Source organism: Dasypus novemcinctus, chromosome 10 (genome assembly GCF_030445035.2).
Source record: "Dasypus novemcinctus isolate mDasNov1 chromosome 10, mDasNov1.1.hap2, whole genome shotgun sequence".
Taxonomy (NCBI): Eukaryota; Metazoa; Chordata; class Mammalia; order Cingulata; family Dasypodidae; genus Dasypus; species Dasypus novemcinctus.
In genome coordinates, this window is record NC_080682.1 from 120,344,960 (window position 1) to 120,365,029 (window position 20,070).

The 20,070-nt window shown below is 38.8% G+C and overlaps 1 protein-coding gene across 4 annotated transcripts in view; it reads left to right on the forward strand.

The window, feature by feature from the left end:
• The window catches only part of HIKESHI (heat shock protein nuclear import factor hikeshi), a 64,369-nt gene that overhangs the window by 23,896 nt on the left and 20,403 nt on the right, over positions 1–20,070 (forward strand). For all 4 annotated transcript variants that reach the window (XM_004455250.4, XM_058306152.2, XM_004455249.5 and 1 more), the window contains one exon: positions 19,841–19,992. In XM_004455250.4, the coding sequence (XP_004455307.2) occupies positions 19,841–19,992 (152 nt within the window). The remainder of the gene's footprint in view (positions 1–19,840; positions 19,993–20,070) is intronic.

Genomic DNA, 20,070 nt, shown 5'->3' on the forward strand with positions numbered 1-20,070 from the left:
CATTGCACTTGGTGAATACACCTCTGAGCATTACTGCACCACATGGTCAGTGGTCCACATTATAGTTTACACTCTTAAATGCATCAGCACATTAGCTGAGAGCAAGGGTGTTCCTTTATATAACCACACTAGAGTTAGCAGATTTAAGGCATTTAACGTTAGTGTAATACTTTGTCTAATACATAGGCTCCGTTAAAATTTACCAGTTGTCCCATTAAACAATTTCATCTCTCCATCTAGGATCCAATTGTATTTAATTGCCATGTCTCTTTAGTTTCTTTTTTTTCTTTTAGGAGGTACCAAGGATTGAACCTGGGACCTCATACATGGGAAGCAGGTATTCAACCACTGATCTACACCTGCTCTTCTCTCTTCAGCTTTTTTTTTTTAAGGATTTATTTATACCTCTCCCCCCTCCCCAGTTGTTTGCTCTCACTGTCTGCTCTCTGTGTCTGTTCATTGTGTGTTCATCTTTTTAAGAGGCATCAGGAACCGAACCCGGAACCTCCCATGTGGGAGGGAGTCACACAACTCACCTCAACTCCCTCTCTAGTTTTTAATCTGGCACAGTTGCTCAGCTTTTGTCTTTCATGACAGTAACATTAAAAGTACTCAGAGAATAGATGATGGACTAGAGTAGACTTAACAGTTCTACTGTAGACTTGTTATGATCCTAGCAATGGAAGAACTTTTATAATGGGTGTGGGGTCAGTGGCCACTGGAGGTTCTGAGGGGAGGGAGAGGGAAAAATGGGTGTTATTTGGGGGCATTTTCGGGACTTGGGAATTGTCCTGAATGACATTGCAATGACAGATGCAGACCATTGTATATCTTGTAATAACTTGCAAAAATGTGAAGGAGAGATTGTAAAGTATAATGTAAACTATAATCATTGCTTAGTGGCAATGCTCCAAAAAGTGTTCATCAACTGTTGCGAATGTACCACCATAATGAAGGATATTGATGTGGTAAAATGTGGGAGGGCTAGGGAGCAGGGCATATATTTTTTGTGTAGTATTTATGTAATCTAAGTTTCTCTAAAAAATTTTTTTAAAGTATATTTATAAAAAAGTAAAAGAATATACTCATACTTATTGTTTATAAATGTTTGGAAATGAATAGAATCCTACATCATTGGATTTGTAATTAGTGGCGCTAATATAAAGGTATGATAGTTGTTTGTTTTTTGTTGCTTTTTTCTTTTTTTGTTTTGGAGTAATGAAAATGTTCTAGTATTGATTGAAGTGATTAGTGCACAACTTTGTGATTATACCAAATGCCATTGATTGTACACTTTAGATAAATTGTATGGTTTGTCAACAAAAAGAAATAATAGTTATTTTGGGGGAAAAATACACCAAATGGAACATCTAGACTAAGGTTACTAGTAATAATTTTGATGATGCTCTTTCATGATTTCTAACAAATGTTTCACAACAATGGAAGGTATTGGTCCTGGGGTGATACATCGGAGCCCTGTGTGATGTTATTCATGTTAGTTTTATGTATTCACAACTTTTACTATATACTTATTGTGGTTTTTTGGATTTTTAAATTTTTTGGGTTTTTTTCTATGCAATATATTTTTTTAAATTAAAGTTAATAGATCACAAGGAATATTACATTAAAAAACATAAAAAAACATAAGAGGGTCCCATATAACCCACTCCCTACCCCCCACCACATCATTTTTGTAAATTGTATGTTTTTCCAGATATATACATCACACAAAAAAAGTTACACTAAAAAATATGAGGTTCCTGTATACTCCCCACCCTACTCTTCCCACACTAACAACCTCCCTTATCATTGAGGCACACTCATCGCACTTGGTGAACACATATTGGGGCACTGCTGCACTACACAGATAATGGTTTACCCTGTAGTTCACACTCTCCCCCCAGTACATTCAGTGGGTTTTGACAGGATATATAAAGTCCAGCATCTGACCCTGCCATATCATTAAGCACAACTCAGAATCCCAAGAATGCCCCCACATCACATCTCTTCTATCCTCTCCCTGCCCTCAGCAACTACTGTGGCCACTTTCTCCACCTCGATGCTAAAATTTCTTCTATTACTCGTCACAGTAGTTTTATAGTAAAATATCAGTAAGTCCACTGTAGTCCATATTTTATTCCTCCATTCTGTGGACTCTCGGATGGTGATGTCCACTCCACCTCTAGATCAAGAGGGGGCTTAGGTTCCACATGGATGATGGAAACAATTCCTCTGCTTACAGTTGTAGGTACTCTTGATTCCCTGGTGTGGTGGTTGGCCATCTTCACCTCCCTCTTAGCTGACCTGGGTAAGACCAATGAACTAGAGAGTAGTAGTTGCCACTCTGCTGAGGCTCAGGGCCCAGCTGGCACATGGGCAGTCCAGAGATTCAAATCTCCTAAGTTTGCACCATCCCTAGCACCAACCACAGGTTCAGTAAGAGTAACAGAAGAGACGTGTAGAAAAATCACATCTGAGTCCAGGTCCGTCACACTCAGGAGCACAAATTCCAAGGTAGGGCCCTCTTACATGGCACAGAGCTCCAAATCCATCTGCTATGACTATAAACCCTGTGGATCTCTGTAGCCTTCAGGAGAACCAGTACCTAAGGTGATATCTACTTTGGCTTTTTCTGGGGTCCTGCTGAGGTGTGCGTAAGCGTGACCCTTCTGATGACCTCCCGACTCTTTTTGGAAGACTCTTAGCCATATCAACTCATTTGTCTTTGCCATTTTCCCCTTTTATTCAAGGTCAAAGAGCAGTTTTTAACACTTGATCCAACATGTAGGCTGAGATATTCTGCTGGTCTGAGTTGACCCTTTTATGCAAGGCCTCTTTCTAGTTGCTTCTCCAGTTAGTGATTGGAAGTAATCCTCGGTGCCAGGAGGGTCATTCCCAGGAGTCATGTCCCACACTGGGCGGAAGGTAATGTATTTACATACTGAGTTTGGCTTAGAGAGTGGCCACATTTGAGCAACATAGAGGCTCTCAGGAGGTAACTCTTAGGCACTCTACAGCTCTAGACCTAGTTCATATTTCAGGCACACAGGCTCATAAGTATAGTCATCAGTATCAAGGGCTCATTATTGGACCATCCTTCCTTGTTGATCTTTGCCGTTGCACTTGTGGGATTATTCCTGTTCCATTGGGGAATGTGACAGAGCTCCCCTGGGTGGGAACTCAGCACTCCCTCAGTTGATGTTCGTAACTGTAACTACTATAAAAATACCCAACATATGTCCTAATATATTTATGTTCCCTATATAATGCCCTGGAGAACTCCCCCCCACCCATATGCCCCCACCCATCAATAACACTCACACCAGAGTTCCTCACCTGCCATAGTTGAACCTTTCTGTGGTCCAAAACTTCTTCAACAATGAATCCTAATATACTGCCAAATTCAGTTAATAGGAAATTGAAATACATTGATGGATTTAAAGTTTAGAAATAGAATACATAGTAATTTAGAAATACTGAAATAAAGTAAAAATAAATTGATATATTAATAAAATGAAAACTATTATAAAGTTTTGTTTCTAATGTTTTGCCTTTAATCACTGTAGTAGATGTTGCCCTGTATGTGCAGTGGCAAGGCACTTTCATTTCTTCCTCAGTGCGTACATCCTTTTTTTTTTTTTTCTAATTTTTAATTTTGTCCTCAAAAAAATTTAGATCACAGTAATTCATATATACAATATAAGGGCCTCCCAGATATCCAACATCAAACCCTTTTCCCCTTTCCCCAGTAATGATCTCTTTACATGTTCATGTTATATTTGCTGCAGCTGATGTACAGATTTTGAAACATACCCAACAAACATGGTCCCCTTTTGGTTTACATTATTGTCTATATTTCAGATAGTACAAATTTCTAAATTTTTAATTTCCTTATGTTTTACATTATAGTTTACATTTTAGTTATAGATTTTTGTACACTTTAGATGTACGTTGACATGTCCATCATTGCATGATCTTGTGGAGTGCTTCCATTGCCCCCCAATTGCCCTGCTTTCATCCGTGCTATACTTCTCTTCTCCTCAGGGCACACCATGACACTCAATCTAAACTACTTGAGGAACCAGATTTACAGATACTGCAACAATTCTGAGGGCTTGACTACTAGACTGCCCTAACTATTTGGGAGCCAGTGATCCTCTCTCGAGAGACAATTCCCTCTCTTTGGGGACATCAGGTCTCCCCAGGATGTGGATATACCTTTCCACTCATATGAGTCTCCACCCAATGATATAACACACTATGACAAAATGAGCACCCACATTCTCCCTAGAAGCTTGCCCCTGTACCAGATGACCCCCCCCTTAAGCACCTTAAACACGTGATCCTTATTATATTTTCTAAAGAGTTTTCTCAACAGTATAGTTTGAACCATATACCTGATATTCTCCCATACTCAGTGTTTTCCCCCAGCCCTCCCCCCAATTCCTTGGGTCATCTGACCCATCCTCCCAACCCTAGCCATCCTCAAGCCTACAAAGCCCCACCCAAAGGTATCCCTATGCCCCCATCTTATCCTTCCCTGTACAAATACTTACCTCCAGCCTTTCATAGATTTCACCCATGTAGGCATCAGCTCACAACCTTCTTCTCCCCCCCAAATTCCTTTAAGCCTATCTTCCAGTCTTTAGCTCTCTGAGACAGCTCGATTTGCTTGTTTCATATCAGAGACGTCATGTAGTATTTGCCCTTCAATGCCTGGCTTGCTTCACTCAACATAAGGTCCTCAGGATTTATCCATGTTATCACATGTGTTTGTACTGTATTCCTTCTTATAGCTGTGTAGTATTCCATTGTATGTATATACCACATTTTATTTATCCATCCACTGATGGGCATTTGGGTTGATTCCAACTTTTGGCTATAGTGTGTAATGCTGCTATGAACATTGGTGTACATATATCGGTTTGTGTCCTTCTTTTCAGATCGTCTGGGTATATACCCATCAGTGAAAGTGCTGGGTCATATGGCAAATCTATAGCTAACTTTTCGAGAAACCACCAAACAGTCCTCCAGAATGGCTGGATCCTTCTGCATTCCCACCAACAGTGGATGAGTGTTCCCATTCCTCCACATCCTCTCCAGCACTTGTAGTCTTCTGTTTTTTTGAAAGCTGCCGGTCTTATGCGAGTTAGATGGTATCTCATTGTAGTTTTGATTTGCATTTCCCTAATAGGTAGTGATTTTGAGCATTTTTTCATGTGCTTTTTAGCTATTCGTATTTCTTTGGAGAAGCGTCTGTTCAAATCTTTTTCCCATTTTTTAAATGGGTTGTTTCTCTTTTTATTTATTTTAAAGATATATGAGTTCTTTATATATGCAGGATATAAGTCTCCTATCAGATACATGGTTACCAAATAATTTCTACCAGTGGGTAGGCTCTCTTTTCACTTTCATGACAAACTCCTTTGAGGTGCAAAAGGCTTTAATTTTGAGGAATTCCCATCTGTCTATTTGTTCTTCTGCTGCTTGTGCTTTGGGTGTGAAGTTCATGAAGCCATTTCCTATTACAAGTTCCTGTAGATGATTCCCTACATTGTTTTCCAAGGTCTTTATGGTCTTGGCTCTTACATTTAGGTCTTTGATCCATCTTGAGTTGATTTTTGTATAAGGTGTTGGATGGCAATCCTCTTTCCTTCTTTTGCATATGGATATCCAATTCTCTAGACACCATTTGTTGAAGAGGCCATTCTCTCCCTTTTGAGTGGGCTTGGTGGCCTTGTTGAATATCAGATGACTATATATATGAGAATCTATATCAGAACTCTCAGTTCAGTTCCATTGGTCAGTGTGTCTATCCTTGTGCCAATACCATGCCGTTTTCACCACTGTAGCTTTGTAGTATGTTTTGAAGTCTGGTAGTGTGATTCCTCCAATTTCGTTTTTCTTTTTCAATATGTCTTTGGATATTCAGGGCCCTTTTCCATTCCAAATAAATTTCATGGTTAGTTTTTCTAGTTCATTAAAAAATTCTGTGTTGGTTTTTATTGGGATTGCATTGAATGTTTAGATCAGTTTTGGTAGGATAGACATCTTAATAATATTTAGTCTTCCTATCCATGAACGGGGAATATTCTTCCATTTGTTTAGGTCTTATTTGATTCCCTTGAACAGTTTTGTGTAGTTTCCTGTGTATAAGTCTTTTACATCTTTGGTTAAATTTATTTCTAGGTATTTGATTTTTTAATTTACTATTGTAAATGGCATTTGTTTCTTGATTTCCTCCTCAGATTGCTCATCATCAATGTACAGAAATGCTACTGATTTTTGTGCGTTGATCGTATACCCTGAGACTTTACTGAACTCATTTATATAAGTTCTAGAAGCTTTGTTATAGACTTCTCAGGGCTTTCTATGTATAGGATCATGTGATCTACAAATAGTGAAATTTTTACTTCCTCCTTTCCTATTTGGATTCCTTTTATATCTGGATCTTGCTTCAGTGCTCGAGCAAGTACTTCTAACACAATGTTAAAAAGAAGGGGTGATAGTGGGCATTCTTGTCTTGTTCCTGATCTTAGAAGGAAAGATTTTAGGATTTCACCATTGTAAATGATGTTAGTTGTGGGTTTTTCATATATATCATTTTTTATATTCAGAAAGTTTCTTCTATTCCTATCTTTTGCAGTGTTTTTATCAAGAAAGGATGCTGTATTTTGTCAAATGTTTTTTCTGCATCTATAGATATGATCGTGTGATTTTTTTCCCCCTCAATTTGTTTTTGTGGTGTATTACATTGATTGATTTTCTTATGTTGAACCATCCTTGCATACCAGGAATGAAGCCCACTTGGTCATGGTGTATAATTTGTTTACTGTGTTGTTGAATACAATTAGCAAGTATTTTGTTGAGGATTTTCACGTCTAGGTTCATTAGAGAGATTAGTCTGTAAATTTCCTTTCTTGTGGTGTCTTTGACTTTGGTATTAGGTAGTATTGGCATCGTAAAATGAATTCGGCAATGTTCCTTCTATTTCAGTTTTTTGGAAGAGTTTAAGCAAAATTGGTATTACTTCTTTCCAGAATGTTTGGTAGAATTCACCTGCGAAGCCATCTGGCCCAGGGCTTTTCTTAGTTGGGAGGTTTTTAATGACTGATTCTATCTCTTTACTTGTGATTGGCTTGTTGAGATCATCAGTTTCTTCTTTTGTCAATGTAGGCTGCTTATGTGTTTCTAGGAATTGTCCATTTCCTCTAAATTGTCTTTCTTGTTGGAATACAGTTTTTCAAAGTATCCTTTTATGATAGTCTTTATTTCAGTGGGGTCAGTGGTGATATTATCCTTATTTCTTATTTTGTGTATTTGCATCTTCTCTCTTTTTTTCTTTGTTAGTCTAGCTAAGGGTTTGTCCATTTTATTGATCTTTTCAAAGAACTAGCTCTTTCTTTTATTTTTTCAAGTGCTTTCCTGTTTTCTATTTTATTTAGTTCTGTTCTGATCTTTGTTATTTCTTCTTTCTTTGGGGTTAGTTAGTTGTTTTTTTTACTAATTCCTCCAATTGTGCAGTTCTTCAGTTTTAGCTCTTTTTTGATGTATGAATTTATGGCTATGAATTTTCTTCAGTACAGCTTTTGCTGCATCCCATAAGGTTTGATATGTCGTGTTATCATTTTCATTAGTTTCAAGGTAGTTATTGATTTCTGTTGAGATTTCCTCCTTGACCCACTGTTTGTCTAAGAGTGTGTTGTTTAACTCCATATCTTGGTGCCAAATCTGGGCCTCTGGCCTTTGCAGATTTCCAGCTTCATTCCACTGTGGTCAGAGAAATTATTTTGTATGATTTTGATCTTTCTGAATTCATTGAGACTTTCTTTGTGGCCTAGCATGTGGTCTGTCTTGGAGAATGATCTATGTGCACTTGAGAAAAATGTATATCCTGCTGTATTTGGGTGTAATATTCTGTATATGTCTGTTATGTTCAGATTCTCTAATATACTGTTCAAAGTCTTTGTTTCTTTATTGATTCTCTTTTGAGATGTTCTTCCAATGGTGATAGTGGTATGTTAAAGTTCCCCAGTATAATTGTAGAGACATACATTCCTTTACTTAGTTTCTCCAGTGTTTGCCTCACGTATTTGGAGGCACCCTTGTTAGGGGCATAAATGTTTATGATTGTTCTTTCTTCTTGAAAGATTATCCCTTTCACTAATATGTAGTGTCCATCTTTGTCTCTCACAACAGTTTTGCATTTAAAGTCTATTTTGTCTGATACTAACATAGCTACACCTGCCGTTTTTTGGTTATTGCTTGCCTGTGAGATTGTTTTCCAGCCATTCACTTTCAATCTCCTTGAATCCCTGGGTCTAAGATGAGTTTCTTGTAGACAACATATAAATGGGTCATATTTCCATATCCGATCTTCCAATCTGTGCCTCAACAGGTGAGTTTAATCCATTGACATTTAGTGTTATTACTTTCAAGGCATTACTTATATTAACCATATTTTCTTTGTATTTGTCTTACGTTTTTTAATTTTTTTTCTCTTTTTGTAGTTTTAGTTGTTCTTACACTCTTCTCCAACTCTGTTTCTCCTATTTTTTTCTTTCCTCCTGCAGACTCCCTTTAGTATTTCCTGAAGGGCTGGTTTCTTTTTGGCATACTCTCAGTATCTGTTTACCTGTGAATATTTTGAACTCTCCATCATTTTTGAATGCTAGCTTTGTAGGGTGGCACCGTGTGGGAGCGCGGTGACAGCAAGGATCGGCTCGTCTCCAGGCGCCGGTGCGAGTCGGACCCGGGTGGCGGGAATGGGCATTAAGGCCCTCCGCTTGGGGTTCGGGCGTACTGCCCGCCCCTCTGCCCAGCTGCACCCGCTTCCCCCTCGGTGGCCTAACCCCGCCTCTCCCCCGAGGGCCACCGCCGCGCCATGACAGCCCCGCCTTGCTGCCGCCGAGAACCCTGGCTACCCCGTCTTCTGCCCGCAACCAGTGATGCACCCCTGCACGAACCTATCAGCCGTCTGCCGCCCCCGGCCACGCCCCCTGCCCCTCCCCCGTCTTCGCCCTATATTAACCGCTGTACTTCCTGAATAAATCAGACTTGCGCACAGATCCTGGTCTCCTCGGTAGTCTTCTTCCTACCGCGCGTCCTCCGCACCTTGCCGGCCCCGGAGCGCCTTCTTGGAAGGCCCCTCCGTGTGTTGCAGCCCTCCGCCCGAGCCCACACCGCCCCTGCAGCGGCCCTCCGGGCGAGCCCACACTGCGACAAGCTTTGCTGGATAGAGTATTCTTGATTGGAAATTCTTTTCTTTTAGTACCATGATTATGTCATACCATTGCCTTCTTGCCTCCATGTTTTCAGATGATAGATCAGAACTTAATCTTATGGAGCCTCCCTTGTATGTGATGGGTCTCTTTTCTCTTGCTGCTTTTAGTATTTTCTCTTTGTCTTGAGCTTTGGCTAATTTGACAAGTATATGTCTTGCTGTAGGCCTGTTGGAATTTATGCTGTTTGGGGTGCGTTGTGCTTCCTGGACATGTACATGCATCTCCCTCAATAGGTTTGGGAACTTTTCAGCCATTATTTCCTCCAACACCCCTTCTGTCCCCTTTCCCTTCTCTTCTCGTTCTGGGATGCCTGTAATGCATATGTTTGTGTATTTTGCATTGTCATTCAGGTCCCTAAGTCCCTGCTGGATTTTTTCTATCTTTTTATCGATTAATTCTACTATCTGTTTGATTTCAGATATACTGTCTTCCACATCAGTAATTCTTTCCTCTGTGTCTTCAAACCTGCTGTTATTTGCTGAGTGTATTTTTGATTTCTTGGATTGTGCTATTGATCCCCATCATCTCTGTGATCTTTTTGTGCGTGATCACAATTTCTCCTGTGTGCTCTCCAAGTGTTTTCTTAATATGCTTAATCTCTTCCTTCTTTATTGAACTGGTCTATGATACATGTTTTGAGATCTTTAATTACTTGCTCAATGTTCCACTTCTCTTCCTGGTTTTTAGTTCTTTGCATTCGGCCATGTCTTCCTGATTATTGGTATGGTCTGTAGTTTTTTGTTGCTGTCTGGTCATCATTTTATCTTGTTGGGTTTATTCTGGTGATTATCTTCTTCGTCTAGTCTTGGGGTTTAATTACTTGTTGTTTTTGTGTGCGTGTTAAGTCTTCTCTTTGTCACTTCTTTCTTCTTATTCTATTTCCTTGTTGTTGGCTAAGTTCCCTTGAAGGAAAATATTTGGTCCAGAGAAAGCAAGAAGGGTAAGAAAAGAAAAATATAACAGTAGTATTGATCGTGAATGTTAGCAGAAGAACCATGTAAGATCTATGAGAATGGATATAGAACTCATGTAAGCTGTGTATAGTTATAACCATAAAAAAGTGGAGTACCTATAATGACATATTAAACTGAATATGGGGAGGAATATACTATGAATTAAAAGGTCAGTGTGGTCAGGAGAGAGGGAAAAAGTAAAGTGAGGACCAAAATATAAAGAGTGAATAAATGATAGAAAACAGATTAGAAGTATTAGAGATAAAAAGTCAGAAATATTGGGGGCTAAAGAGAGAGAGGTGGAATGTAAGAGAAACAATAAATGATGGAGGAGAGAATGATGTAAAGGAAAGGGGGTAGTGTTGGTAGCCAAAATCGGAACACACTGAAAAGAGAAAATTGAGGATGAGGAAGCACAGCAAATAAGAAATGTTGCCTGAAGCACTAATATAAAAAAAGAAATAAGACAAAAGAAAAAGGAAAAAGAAAGAAGAAAAAAAAAAAGCAGAGGGAGAAAAAGACAAAAAAAAAAAAGGTCAGTGGCGGGGATAAAGAGGCAGATAAAACAAGAAAACAAACCAACAAAAAGACTAGACAGGGCCTCAGGCAAAGAATCCTCTTTGCAATTGAATAAACTGCTTAGGAGTCTGACCTTCCCCCTTTCTCCCTTCCTCACTTCCTCTCTCCCAAGGCAGCAGGAAGACTGTGCAGGGGCTCCTGTAGGAAATTCAAATAGATCCTTGGTCAAACAACTCTCCTGAGAAAATAATGACTTAATTTCTCGAGAGAGCATCCACCCCTTGCCAGGAACCCTAAATTAGCTATTGGAAGCCTGTAAAGCACATCCTACTGTCCTTCTCCCTTAGGTGTACTACAAGGGGACTAGTTAATTTTCTGACTCCACCTTCTCCCAGACCAAGTTTCCTATCCCAGGGCGTTTAGGTAAGGTGGGCTCTCTCACCAGATTCACCTCTCTCTTCTAGGATCTCCCCAAGTCAGCTGATATGATCCTCCAAACTCAATAAAAGGGGGGGACCAGAAAATTGAGCCTGCACTCCTTGGCCCCACCGCACCTCCCACCTAAACTCTCCCACTCCCAGTTAGTCCACAACGGGAGGGGTAGGGCAATGCCGGTTTCTGGGAGTGCTGGGCTCGGGAGACAGAGGTGTGGGAGAATGTGGACTTGGGGTATGTAGGTCTGTGAAACATGGGCCATGGGGGTTCAGGGGACACAGGCTTGGGTATCATGTGATGGGGGATACGGGGCTTGGAAACTCCGCCCCACAACCGGCAGTTCTTGGTGAACACCGCAGCTCTTAACCGTAGGGGGAAGGGATGTACGTTCCCAAGGCTTCTGAGTTCAGTATTAGAATCCCGCAGTCCTACCTTGAGCAAACACCAATTCTGCTGCAGTTTGGCCAGATCGATGTCCAGACACCTCCCGCCCTGCAGGTTCCCGTCACCACACAGCCAGCCTTTTGTAAGAGAGATGACGACGGTGGACTTCCTCAGACGCCGTCTTGCCCCGCCTCCCCCACTTACTGCTTATGTATGTTCATGTATGAACCATATACTTCAATACATTTTTTAAAATGGAAAAAAAAAGAAAAAAGTACCCAGGAAAGAAGCCTTAGCACCAAAGAAGAATATTTAAGGAATAGTAAAATTGGAGTTTGTTGTAAATCATCATTTGAATTTCTTCTTTATAATTCTTTTCTTTTGGGGCTTGCTGTCATATTTTAATGTCATTGCTTCTGGCTTTTTCTGCACATGACATTTATGGTCTTGTCTCATTTCATTCAGCTCAGTTGCCAGGAAGAAACTTTTTAAGATAATTCTAGTTTTTATTTTAAAACAGAATTGTGCTTGTTAAGGGGCTTAGAAACGATAGCAAAAACTCAAGAGGAAACTCAGTGTATTCATCTAAATTGGAACTAGTGAGTCAAAATGGAAACCCCTTCCTCTCTGGCATTTCTTGATTGCTTTCTTGAATGACTTTGTTGTGAAGTAAATAATGAATAAAAATCAGCCAAAAGTTCACTCCCCAGATTTTGGTATGATAGGTAGGATATTGAACTGGAATGAGCTCTGACTTCAGATTTAGAGAGACCAGTTTTGAATCCAGTGATACTTGCTGCTGTTAGTGTAGCCTTGACCAAGATACTTAATCTTAGAGGAAAATTCAAGTATAACGGAGATAAAGGTACCCACAGTACAAGTGGTTTTGCATGCCTTGCTTCACGTTGTTGAGGGACCCTGTGCTGCTCGAAGGATGGATGTTTAGACATCTCAGAGGGAGGGGACCCTGCCATTATGCAAAAAGCATGTATCAAGCACACTTTGTGCAGAGATCCCGCCCAGATAAGCAGCTAGGGCTGTTCGTCCCAGTTTTGTGTTTAAGGTGTGTATCATAAAGTCCATTTCTTTAGACCTCATGTCTCTGCTGGGTTGTGAAATAGCATGTCCATGACTTCCCCAGCAATTTGTAACTATTATAGGGATTGATATATCATGAGTTCTTTTCCTTGGTGGAAGTCTTCCAAAGAATAGAGAGAACATTTACTTAAATATATATTTTTATTAAAGGTTTTATTATTTATTTATTTCTCCCTACCCCCTCATTGTACTCGCTGTGTCTGTTTATATTTTTGTTTCTTTAGCAGGCACCAGGAACTAAACTCAGAACCTCTGATGTGGGCGGGAGGTGCCTAATCACTGAAGCCACCTCCCTTCCCTGCTTTGTTGTTGTTATGTTCTTCCTCTTGTGTTTCTTGTTGCTTTCTGTGCCTGCCCATTGTGTCAGCTCACTGTCTTGCTTGTTTTCTTTAGGAGGCTCTGGGAACCTCTGCTTCCTGCCTTGCTGTGTCTCTCATCATGTTTTTCTCCTTGTATCTCTTGTGTCATCTTGTGTCAGGTTGCCATGCCTGCCTGTCACACCAGCTTGCTGTCTTCTTTAGGAGATTCCAAGAACTGAACCATGGACCTCCCATATGGTAGATGGGAGCTCTATTAATTGAACCATATCCGCTCCCCTTAAATATATTTTTAAAAGAATAATACTCATTCTCTCTTGCAATTACCATATGAATACATTGGACTACTTCATACATCTAAGATATATTTTGAAATATTAGTGATCTAGTTTTCCTATATTTTGAAACATTTTACTATTTTATTTTCCAGGGAATTTTTACATCATTATACATCAGTTATTCTCAACTATGCTTAAATTTTAAAAGGCTGAAATAGAAGAATGATGGAATTGCTTAGAACAGAGATTGGTACACTTTTTCTGTAAAAGGCCAGACAGTAAATATTTTAGGTTTTACAGACCACATATGGTCTCTGTGGCATATTTTCCTTTTTTTTTTTAAAGATTTATTTATTTGTTTATTTCTCCCCCCTCCCCCCAGTTGTCTGCTCTGTGTCCATTCGTTGTGTGTTCTGTGACCGCTTCTATCCTTACCAGCGGCACCCAGAATCTATGGTTTTTTTTTTTTTTGCGTCATCTTGTTGTGTCAGCTCTCCGTGTATGCAGCGCCATTCCTGGGCAGGCTGAACTTTCTTTCGCGCTGGGCGGCTCTCCTTACGGGGCGCACTCCTTGTGCGTGGGGCTCCCCTACGCGGGGGACACCCCTGCGTGGCAGGGCACTCCTTGTGCGCATCAGCACTGCATGTGGACCAGCTCCACACGGGTCACGGAGTCCCGGGGTTTGAACCACGGACCTCCCATGTGGTAGGTGGATGCCCTATCCATTGGGCCAAGTCCACTTCCCTATTTTCCTTTTTTTAACATTAAAAAATGTAAAAACCATTCTTAGCTTTTAGGCTCTACAAAAACAGTCATGGGCTGGGATTTGGCCTATGGATCTAAGTTTGTGAACTACTGGCCTAGAGGATGGTGCAGTAGTAAAATCATCACCTTGCATTATCCTTCTATTTTCATGTTGCAGTGCCCAAACTATTTTGTCATATTTTAAGAAGTACAAAGGGAGATTGGAGACATCATCTTTGTAGTCCGTTCTAAGCTTTTATTGAACATAGTTGGCATCGAACACAGTTGGCAGTTCAGAATTTTTCACTTTCTGTTCATAATGGCATAGTGAAGAAAATTGACAGAGGAAGGAGTTTCACTATTATTAGACAAATCAAAAGATGAAGTCAAAGGAGACAGCAGCATTCTAGACTCTAATGATGGTGAAATTGATAAGCCAAAATCTCTGACTATAAATCTTCAGGTGATTTCTTAGGTAAATTTTCTTAAACTAAAAATTGATGGCCTACAATTAATTTCCTTCCTTCCCTCCATCCTCCCTCTTCTTCCCTCCCTCCCTCCCTCATTCTGGTAGAACCACCATAAGTTATTTACTAGTTTTCTATTGCTGCATAACAATATTACCATAGTTTTAGCAGTTTAAACATCACACCTGCCACACATTTATTATTTCAGTTTCTGTGTGTGGGGAGTCCAGGCATGGTGTAGAGTCTCCTAAAACTCAAGGTGTCAGCCAAGGCTGGGTTATTTGGGGACTCAGTTGGGGACATCAATCAATGTATTTCTAAAGACCAAAAGAAAAAGGGTATTCCTACTCAGTCGTTCAACAGTAAGGAATTCATCACACGCTATATTGTGACAATGTCTAACATAGTGTAAAATAATGTGGGCTGGTATTCTTTTCATCCACTGTGATGTTTGTTCACCAAAATTGACTGGATACAGTTTGCAAGTATTACTAATGCTCAAATGGTATGTATGAAAAGTGATTGGAAGGAAATAGATATGGAAATGAAAAAATTACATTGATCATTCTAAATGATTATAAATCTAAAAATGAAAATGTTTTTGCAAATTATGACTCAAAGAAGATGGCTATATTCTTAAAATTATGAACCAACTGTTTAAAAAAATTCAAGTGTTGCTTTTTTTAAAAGTAATTTTATTTAACTTTTTATTTTGAAATACTTTCAAGTTCATAAGACAGTTACTAAAATAATACAAATGCCATACAGAAAATATCAACATACCCAGTTTTTGCATATGTCCCTGTAATATCCCTTTGAGCCTCTTCTCCTTTTTGCTAGATCCCATATAATGGGATCTTATAATGCGTTTGTCTTTGTCTCTTCAGTTGCTCTTTGTTTTTAATTGTAGGAACACACATACAACCACAACATAAACTTACCCATCTCAACCAATCCCAAGCATGCCATTCAATGGGATTAATAACATTCATAATATTGTGGTATCTTCAGCACCTTCCATTTCAAAAATTTTACCGTTTCCCCAAACAGACACCCTCTACCCATCATGCATTAGCTCCCCATTCCCTGTGCTCCCCAACCTGGCAACCTGTACTCTTAATTTCTTTCTCTATGAGCCTGCATATTCCATCTTTTCTTTATATAGTTACCCTGGAGCTTACATTTAACGTTTTAAATCTATATCAATTTTATTTGCTTTGATACCAATTTAACTTCAAAAGTATACATAAACTACATTCCTATACCCCTCCTCTCCCCAACTTTTATGTAGTTCTTTTCACAAATTACATATATATTGAGTTCAAAATAATTGATTTATTGTTATGCATTTGCTTTTTAGTATCTGTAGAAAGTACAAAGTCGAGTTACAAATCAAAAATACAACAGTACTGGCATTTGTATTTACCCATGTCACTACCCTCGCTGGAGACATCTTTGTTTCTTTATCAGCTTTGATCTATTGTCTTTTCCTTTCAACCTACAGAACTCTCTTTACTCTTATAGGGCTGGTCTAGTGGTGATGAAATTCCTCAACTTTCATCTATCTGGGAAACTAGTAATTCCTTGCTCAATTTAGAAAGGACAGTTTTACTGGATTTAGAATTCTTGGCAAATTTTTGCTTTCAAAGCTCTAAATATGTCATCCTACTGCCTTTTTGCCTCCAAGGTTTCCAAAGAGAAATTGGCATTTACATTGAGTCTCCTCATATGTGACACAATGCTTCTCTCTTATTTATGGCTTTCATAATTCTCTATCTTTGGCAATCATGAGTTTGACTATAATATGGCACAGTGTGGGTCTATTTGGATTTATCCTGTCTGGAGGTCATTGAGCATCTTAGATGTATGTATTCATGTCTTTCATTTAATTTAGGAAGTTTTCAGCCATTATTTATTTGAATAGTCTTGCTGCCTTTTTCTCTCTTTCCCTTCTGGGACTTCCACAATAAGTATATTGGTACACTTGATAGTGTCCCACTGGTTCCTCAGGCTCTGTTCACTTTTCTTCATTCATTCTTTTTGTTTCTCAGACTGGATGATTCATTTGTCTTCCAGTTCTCTCATTCTTTCCAGTTCCAATCTGCTGTTGAACCCCTTTAGGGAATTTTAAATTTCTTTTATTGTGGTGGTCAGCTCTATTGTGTGGCAATGCTTGTACACAAGGTTCTTTGTACTAGGAGGCTTCAGCTACTGTCTCAAACCCATTATGAATGGCAAAAGGAACATTTAATCACACAATGGATTCCTTTGAATATGTGGATTAATGATTGCTGAAGGGTTTTGAGTCTTTTTTATTTGTTTGTTTTAGGTCCAGAGAGCTTTAAATGAAAAACAGTCAGAATCTTTCCTTACTTCCAACTCTTATAATAAAAAAAAAGTCTTATCCAGTTTTACTTAGGGCTTCACTCATTTCTAAGAGCTTATATATGATAAAAGATGGAGGTTAAAGTTGATAAGGCTCTCTGCCTGGGCAGATCACTTCCAGAGTAGTTACAAATAAAGCATTAGAAGATTGTATTGAATCTCTTTCCTCAACTGGGATCGTTAGAGCCTGTTAGGCAGACAAACAGCAGTTCATTTTCTGGATTTAGCATAATTCTAGGTTTAAAACAAATGATTAGTGTGTCTGCAAAAATGGTGGTGTAGAGAACTCCAAAAAGTCTCTACCTCTGTACGAATGAAAAGACTGGCAAAAACTGTTAGAATAAACTTTTTTGGAATCTTGGAAATAAATGAAAAGCCTATAGCAACTAGGGAGATGCTTAATTATGAAGTACTGTCTGACTCTTGGTAAGCTTTGTAATGTTTTACCCTGGTCTAATCCCCTGCTGTCTAGATCAGTGGTAGCCTTGAAAATAACTGTGCATTTCCAGTACTGGTCCAGGTACTGGAGGAAGAAGAGTAGATCTCATTTGCAAAGAGTTAGAACTAATTAGTTTTGACCTGTTTGGTGGCCCCCAAGGGGACCAGCTTAAAGGCTTTATCTAGCCTAAATTCCAAGATAGACTCTGAGGGTGTTCTTTGAAAACATTTATAGGCACATATTTTAGTTGCTGTGGGCTAAGATAGTGGTTAACATTTAGGCAAACAATAGATAGAAGGAAAAGCTGGAGAATGAGATGCTTTGGGGAATAAGGGCTTTGAAAAACGCCTACAAATTCCTGGGAATCTAAAAGGTCTCATGCATGTTCAGGGCTTTGTGAATGGTCAGGAAAAATCTGTAAAAGCCCTAGGCTCTCGCCTCTAGCTGACCCTGAGGTTCTGTGCAAGCAGAAAGTAAAGGTGAGATAGAGTTGTGAACTGCTCGACTGAGTGTTGAAGGCCTCTCAGATTAACTGCAAAGCCTGTGTATTATAAGAGGATCAATCCATCAAGAAGATAAAACAATTATAAACTTGCGTACTTAGCAAGAAAACTGTAAAATACATGAAGCAAAACTGACAGAAATGAAGGGAGTAATAGAGAGTTAAACAATAACAATTGGAGTTTTAAGAATTTCCTTTTCTATAATGATATAGCATCTAGACCAAGGGTTCTTAACAAGGGGTCCATGAGCTTGAATTGAAATTCAAAAACATTATTCTTGTGGGGACATGTTGTTGTGGGTTTGATATATTAATTAAATAATAGGTTTTCACCTGACTGGCAAAGGGGTCTGTGAAACAAAAAAGGTTAAGAACCTCTGATCTAGACAAAAGATGAGCAAGGAAATACACTTGAACAGCACAACCAATCAACTAGACCTAACAAACCTTATAACACTGCCCAACAATAGCAGAATATACACATTCTAGTCATGTGCACATGGAACTTTTCTTCAGGATAGATCATATATGTTAGGCCTCAAAACAAGTCTCAATAAATTTTAAAAGATTGAAATCATAAAAAGTATGCTCTCCAGCCACCATGAAATGAAATTAGAAATAGGAGAAATTTGGAAAATACGCAAATAATGTGAAATTAAAATGAGTAATAAAAAAATGCTGAAAAATGACTTAGACCAGTCACTTTTAGTGAGGAATGTGTATGTGTATTTTTTTAAAGCATAGGAAAACTCAATAATTTTTTATTCATATTCTTGAAAACGTGAGAATTTAAATATTTTCAGTGAGTAGTCTAGTTATATATTAGGAGTGTTTTCCCAGACTTTTGTTCTTCACTATTTGCTTAGACATTTTATAGTCATGAGAACATTAGATAACCCATAAATCTATTTATTTTATGTTTTTATTTCATTAGACTTTTTTTATGTCTTAGGTGGATTAATAAAAATGTCCTCTGTTTTTCAAATATAAGTTAGCTGGCATTAGAGGTGCTAGTCCAGTTGTATACGTAATGAAATAGTAGTGTGTGAAAGGGAAAATAATTAAATAGTGTTCATGAATAAGCGCAAATTTCCTTATTTTTCTTCTTTATTTTCTTTTAATGTTACATTTAAAAAAATGAGGTCCCCAAATGCCCCCACCCTACCCCCCCCACCCCTCCCACATCAACAAGCTCTTCCATCATAGCAGCACATTCACTGCACCTGGTGAGTACATTCTGGAGCACCCACTGCACCACATGGACTGTGGTCCACATTGTAGTCCACACTCTCCCCCAGTCCACCCAGTGGGCCACGGCAGGACACACAACGTCCAGCATCCGTCCCTGCAGCACCACCCAGGACAACTCCAAATCTTGAAAATGCCCCCACACCATATCTCTTCTTCCCTCTCCCAACCATCAGCAGCCACCGTGGCTACCCTCTCCACATCACTACTACAATTTCTTCCCTTACTAATCACAATATTTCCCCAGCAGAACACCAGTAAGTCCACTCTAATCCATACTCTATTCCTCCATCCTGTGGACCCTGGGATGGTTATGTCCAGTGCAAATTTCTTTATTGCTTAATTGATGAATCATTGTGCAGTGAGTGGTGTGATTCCTAGGTTTTAGGCCACATTGTTTATTGGTGATAATAGCAAGTTAAAGATCATTCTTTAGGGAAAAGTCAGAAAGTATTAAAATTAGGTCTTAAAAACCTTTTAAAAACTATCGTCCCCTCAGGGTGTTTTACCTAATTAGATTGTGTCTTTAATTAATTCTCATTAATTTTTTTAAATGTCTATTTCTAGGTACAGTAATTTTAATGTTTTAGAAAAATAAACTATTTTCTAATTAGATAGCTTTTACTTTTCTTATTTTTTGTGAAATGTCCTTTTACGTTTATCTTAAAAGAGACAAACTTGTACTTTAAAGTCTATATAAACCAGAAATTGTTTACATATTTACAAAGGAAATTTGTAGCAATATGAGTTAAATTTGAAATATGTGATGCATGTTAATTTCTTTTAGGAGAAGGAAGCCAGCACCCTTTTGGAGCCATGAATATTGTCCGGACTCCATCTGTTGCTCAGATTGGAATTTCAGTGGAATTACTGGACAGTCTGGCTCAGCAAACTCCTGTGGGCAGTGCTGCTGTATCCTCAGTTGATTCATTTACTCAGGTAATGCAGTGCACATTTAATTATTTTCTAAAAGAAGTAAAGAAATCATATTTTTTAAAGATTTATTTTTATTTATTT